Below are 6,534 nucleotides of genomic sequence, written 5' to 3' on the forward strand. Positions count from 1 at the left end.
ATCCATATATAATTTCCCATATCTGTTCTCCACCGTATTATTGCTCTGCCTCCTCCGTCTACTCCTTTGCCGGGAGCAACGGGGTTTTACATCTTCTCGGCAGCAGTCAATATTCTTCAGGAGAGTATGGGTTTTTGATAGGTTCTTATGACCTTTTCTTTTATTTCTCTAGACCTATTTGTTTCATATGCTTCCCTAGTATTTCTAAAAGTTGGTTGGTTGTGAAATTTGTTTTCCAGGCAAATTTAATGGCACGCTGTTCTAGAGTTTTGTACCAATCTTTTTTGTAGACTTCCCAGTTCTCTGGTACTAACCACTCCCATCCACAGAATAACCCATCAATTTCCAGAACACTCAGTTGCTCATCAGAAGCAATAAAGAACTCTTGACAATTCATACAATGGGTGTCTCGTCTACTTGCTGCACAATACACAATACTACTCTATACCACATACTGTACATTACAACCGACCCAGCTCTGATGCCCTGAATCTGGGTGTTTTATACAGGGTAACTTCCGTACAGGTCTTTCTGGCAGAATAATTTCAGTCTCAAATTCACAACAATGAGGAAAAGCTCTCCCTCATTCAGCAATTTGGTATAATCCACTTCCCCCAGTCTGGTAGGGGATTGGTCCACTCAGCCAATGGCTATACCGAACTTTTACTAGGGTTAGGTCTCGAGGTATTCCAAACCAAGAGTATAGACTGGTCTTACGTCTCATTCAAAGTGATTCATTTACCAGTCCTGTTTTTCTGAACGTCATTCGGAGATTCCCAGGTTGAGAGGTTACAGTCCATTCAGGAGTGTTGACTGGCCCCTTAACACGAGATGCGTGAGTCCATCCTCTTTCAGCGGTACGAATGGCTGTGTCTGTAGTGAGAAGAACAACAAAAGGTCCTTCCCAACGAGGGGTTAATGAAGATTCTTTCCATGTTTTAATTAACACCCTGTCTCCAGGTTGAATTTTGTGTATTGCCATATCCAACGGGGGTCTCTGAGTTACTAATCCTTTTTTCCTCAATTCCTGTCTCCTTTTCATCAACTCGATTATATATTCCCTTAAGAGGGTATCTTCCACCTTGGGATTTTCAATCGGGATTCCAAAATCATATGGCATTCCATACAGCATTTCAAATGGTGAAATTCCTGTGTCAGTACGTGGTTGGGTCCGTATGTATAATAAGGCCAATGGCAAACACTTTACCCAATTCATTTTAGTTTCTATCATTAATTTAGTCAATTGTTTCTTTATTTCTCCATTCATTCTTTCCACTTTACCAGAGCTTTGTGGATGCCAAGGAGTATGGTACTCCCATTTGGTTCCAAAAAGTTCTGTTGTCTCTTTGATTATTTTAGAGGTAAAGTGTGGTCCCCTATCCGAATCCACTACTGCCACAGCACCATACCTTGGAATAATTTCTTCTAATAAAATCTTAATCACAGTTTTGGCTGTACATCGGGCTACCGGAAAGGCTTCTACAAAGTGGGTGAGATGGTCCACCAACACCAGTAGATGGCGATACCTGCCTACTTTGGGTAACTCAGTAAAATCTGTCTGTACTTTCTCAAAAGGTCTCTTAGCTATTTCTCGTCCCCCTTGTACCCGTTCTCTCAATTGTCTTTTGTTTACCCTCTGACAGGTTAGACACCCTTCCAAAACCTTTTTTGCTACTCCATAAACTCCCACACAGACAAATTTATTTTCAAACTGATCCACCAACGCCTGTATTCCCCAATGGGTCCGCTCATGTAATTTCTTCATTAGTCTCTGAGCAAGCCCTTTTGGAAGTACTTCCCGACCATCTGCCAATAACCATTTATTATTTTCTTCCTTTGCTCCAGATTGCTGCAGTTTCTTTTTCTCTTGATCACTAAAACTTTTCAGGCTAGTTCTATCTTCTGGTTCTGAACTTGTCATTACTAATAAAGCTGCTTTCTTTGCTTCTTCATCTGCTAGATTATTACCCCTAACAGTAGCTTTTAACCCTTTTTGATGCCCTTTAATATGTACTATTGCAATTTGTTTTGGCTTTCTCAAAGCTTTTAAGATTTCTCGTATTAGAGTTTCATGAATAAGTCCCTTACCCTGGGTATTAGTCAATCCTCTCTCTTCCCATATCTTGCCGAAGGTGTGAACTACTCCAAATGCGTACTTAGAGTCTGTGAAGATAGTGCCTGCCTTTCCATCTAATAATTGTAACGCTCTCAACAGTGCATATAACTCACAAGCTTGGGCTGACCATGTCTTATCTAAGGGTCCAGATTCTCTGACCTGAAAATTTTTTCCATCTATCACTGCATATCCTGACTTTCGATTCCCATTAATCACTCTAGAAGAACCATCGATGTATATTTTCTCTCCTGAGCTCAGTTCTTCTTCTTCTAAGTCTTCCCTAATCTTTGTTTGAAGGTTTATTACTTGTAAACAGTCATGTCCTAGGTCTTCTTTAGGTTCTCCATATAAAAATTGAGCTGGATTTTGCACATGTGTCATCTCTAACTCCAGATCAGGTGAATGCAATAGGATACTTTCATATTTTAATAGTCGACTATCAGTCAACCATTTCTCAGCTCTCTGTTGTAATACTCCTCTTATATTATGGGGAGTGAATACTTTTAATTCTCCTCCAAAAGTCACCTTTATAGCTTCTTCAACTAACAAAGCTGTAGCAACTATACATTGCAAACATGTGGGCCAACCTCTACTTACAGGATCTAGCAATTTTGAATAGTACCCTACCGGTTTCCTCTGCCCGGCCCAGGTCTGGGTTAGGACTCCATATGCTGTACCATTTTCTATATTTACAAATAGGTAAAAAGGTTTCCGATTGTCTGGCAGACTTAACACAGGCGCATTTATTAAATCCTCCTTCAATTTTTCTAATTGCTGTTCATCTTCATCACTCCACTTTACCAACCCCTCCTTGGTTAATTTTTCATACAGAAATTTGACTTTACTGCTGTAATTTTCAATCCATTGCCTACAATACCCAAATAGGCCCAGAAGTTGTCTAATCTGTCTTTTGTTCCTGGGTACAGGTAGTGACAGAATTCCATTTACTCGATCAGGATCTAATCTTTTATGTCCCTTGCTCAACCAATGCCCTAAATACTTAACTTCTTCCTCTGTAAATTGCAATTTGGACTTTGACACTTTCAAACCCTTTAAACTTAAGAAATTCAGAAGTCTAATGCTTTCATCTCTGACATCTTCTAACTTTTTCCCCGCAACTAACAAATCATCAACATATTGAATCAAAACTGTACCCTGGCGAGGTTCAAAAGACTCTAATAACTGTCCTAAAGCTTGTCCGAACAAATTAGGGGATTCTGTAAATCCCTGAGGTAGAACAGTCCATCTAAGTTGTTGTTTCCTATGTGTGTCAGGGTCTTCCCATTTGAAAGCAAAGTAGTCTCTACTTTCTTCTTTCAGAGGACAAGTCCAAAATGCATCTTTCAGGTCGATCACACTATACCACTTATGGTCAGGTGAGAGTCGGTTTAGTAAAGTATAAGGATTAGCTACTACAGGGTACCGGGTAACTGTCCGTTTGTTTACTTCCCTTAAATCCTGCACCAGACGATATGATCCGTCAGATTTCCTTACCGGCAAAATGGGAGTATTATGGGGTGACTTACATGGTTCTAATAATCCTTGTGTTAAAAGTCTTTCTATGGTCGGTTTAAGTCCAACTCTTCCTTTATGTGGGATGGGATATTGTTTCACTCTTATTGGTTCCCCTGGATTTCGAATAGAGATCCCGAATGGCTTTATATCTAGCTTTCCCACAGAGTCAGGAGTAAACCACACCTCCGGATTTATTCTCTTTTCGTCCTCTGCCGTAAGGGCATATATTTGGACTTGTAATTTCTGATCTTTCACTTCTAAATTTATTCCCAATTCTATTATCAAATCTCTCCCTAATAGATTATACTCAGCCTCAGGAACCAATAGAAATGTTCCTAATGCATATTTATTCTGGGCTTCTATTTCCACATCTTTTATGAGGGGCACCTTAAATGGTTCTCCCTTGGCTCCTATAACTTGGACTGTGTCTGAGGAAGTCGTGCAACCCCAAGGTAACTTTTGAACTGTCGATCTTTCTGCCCCTGAATCCACTAAGAACTCAAGTTCTTGTTGCTGGGGACCTATTTTAAGTTTTATCAAGGGCTCTGTATTCTTCTGGGTCCCCAGCAAATAGAGCCCCTGACTCCCCTATTCTTCTTGGTAAATCTGCTCATCTTGTAATCTCTTCCTGCAATTCCTTTTTATATGTCCCTTCTGCCCACAGTAGTGACACTCCACCTCACTTAAGTCTAACCGCACACGTCCTCTTAATGGTTCACTTTTATTAGGTCCACAAGGGATCCTTCGTCTCTGTTCTCTGTCCCCTCTTTGTCCTCCTTTTATAGCTGCCACTAAAATTTTTGTCTGCTTCCTCTGCATTTCTTCTTGCCTTTTCTGCCTTTCCTCTTCTCTCTTCCGTAATTCTTCCTGTCTCTCCTCTCGTTCCTTTTGACTCTCTTCCTCTCTCCGCACATATACTTTCTGCGCAGTCCTCAACAATTCATCCATTTCCTTACACTGCCAATCATCTATGTCTTCCAGCTTCTTTTTAATATCTGCCCATGCTCCACTCACAAACCGCATCTTAAGCACCTGCTGTCCCATTCCATCACCTGGATCCATACCAGAATAAAGTTGGAAAGTCCTTCTGAGTCTCTCTAACCATTCAGTTGGACTTTCTTCTTTCTTTTGATATTCACTGAAAGCCTTCGTAACATTCTGCCCTCTAGGTACAGATTCCTTTATCCCCTGGACAATCATTTCTCTCAGGTCACTCATATTTCTTCTATGATTTGGCTCATTATGGTTCCAATTAGGGTTTTCTGAAGGCCATTTAACATCTGCATCTGGACCTTGCCGGTGCCTTTGGTCCCAGTTTTTCATTCCCGCTTTTCTAATCATTCTCCGTTCTTCCACAGTAAATAATATTCCTAAAATTGACTGCATTTCCTCCCAGGTATATATATTAGGACCTAAAAACTGGTCAAACCTCTCAGCCACTCCCAAAGGATCCTCTAAGAGATTTCCCATCTCTTTCTTAAATGCTCTAACATCTCCTGAATTCAGTGGGACTGATATAAACCCTATCTTATCCCCTTGATTTCGTCCTCCCCCCATTGTAGTCTCTCTTAAGGGATACAGCTGTGACGTGTTAGTAGATGAAGAGACTGCTCCTGAAGAACAAGGCTCTGTTGGCATGGACTGTGGAATCATTGGGGGTATTATGTTAGGATTCTGTGTGTCAGGAGCTGCTGATTGCTGTGCTTCTTGAAGGGGGAGTGGACAGGACGTTTGCTGATCTCTTACTCCAGCAGCCACTGACAGACTGGCTTCCTCAGTTTCGATAGGGGAGAGAGGTAATTTTGCTGGAGCAGTGGGAGTGAATACACTCCTGTGGTCGTTCTGAATTACAGCACCACACAGAGGTGACCCCATAGGCATAGACCAAGACAGGACATATGGGGGGGGTATTTTTTGAAACTCCTTTAAATCATAAGCCGTCCTCTGTCCTTTCTCTTCACTTAACGGGGAGAGAGAGATTCTAGTATCTACTTCTATCCATAAGCTAGCGTACTCACATTCCTCTGCACAAAATGGTCTTTTGCTATTCACATACAAATTTAAAGCCTGACATATCCACTCCTCAAATGAGCCATACACCGGCCAAAACAAATAGTCCTGTCTGATTTGCTTTCCTCCCCATACTTCCATACAATAATGCACCATCTTCTCCCTCGACTTTCCTTCTCTAGAGGGATAATCATTCCAACACTTGATCATAACTCCTAAAGGACTGTCTGGGGGTATAGTTGGTAACCCCACCACGAACTCATTCTCGAGTTTCTCCCTCTCCTGTGGGGTATCCTGCAGCTTCTCCTTATGATCCCCCATTTCACCCCTCCCTTTGGGTTCTTCCTCACTCTTAGGGCTGTCCTGCACTAATTCACAGCCACCCATGGGAGTAGAAGATTTACTTTTCTTCTGTCCCATCTTCCAGAATGCTTTCTCACACAAATTCACTTCAGTCACTTCCCTCCTTTCGTGACTTGTCTCCTCTGGAAATACCAGAACCGCACTACCGGGAGGTCTCAATCACTTGTCCTGCTGGACTTCTCAATCTCTCGCACTCTGGGGTTCCCTCCCCACCGAGAGGGGTTCGCAAATACTTACCTCTCCTGGGTAAGTCTTCATCCAACTCCTCGCTGGACGGTCCCTTCCCAAACCGAGCGGCACCTGGTACTCTTACTCTCTCCTGGAGTAAGACACTTACTCCCCCTGGAGTAAGTCCCCGTCCGAACTCCTGTCGAACGGTCCCTCCCGACTGAGGAGGTTTCACTACTCACTTTTTCCTGGAGTTAGTCTTCGCCCGGGCTTATGCATAAGAATTACAGGGAACTGCAGTAATTTTATTTGCTTATTTGCTTTTTTCTAAATCTTCTCGGTCGGAATTTCAGAGTCTGTGC

General features: G+C 42.1%; 1 protein-coding gene across 1 annotated transcript; it reads right to left on the reverse strand.

The window, feature by feature from the left end:
- Nucleotides 1–711: 711 nt before the first annotated feature.
- On the reverse strand, nt 712–4,206 carry LOC108510446 (protein NYNRIN-like). The gene has a single exon (XM_017840124.1). It carries the CDS (start codon nt 2,495–2,497, stop codon nt 725–727), a length of 1,773 nt encoding a protein of 590 aa, XP_017695613.1. The 5' UTR covers nt 2,498–4,206; the 3' UTR covers nt 712–724.
- Between the last annotated feature and the right edge of the window lie 2,328 nt (nt 4,207–6,534).

Source organism: Lepidothrix coronata, unplaced genomic scaffold, assembly GCF_001604755.1.
Source record: "Lepidothrix coronata isolate B3197 unplaced genomic scaffold, Lepidothrix_coronata-1.0 Scaffold910, whole genome shotgun sequence".
Classification (NCBI taxonomy): Eukaryota; Metazoa; Chordata; class Aves; order Passeriformes; family Pipridae; genus Lepidothrix; species Lepidothrix coronata.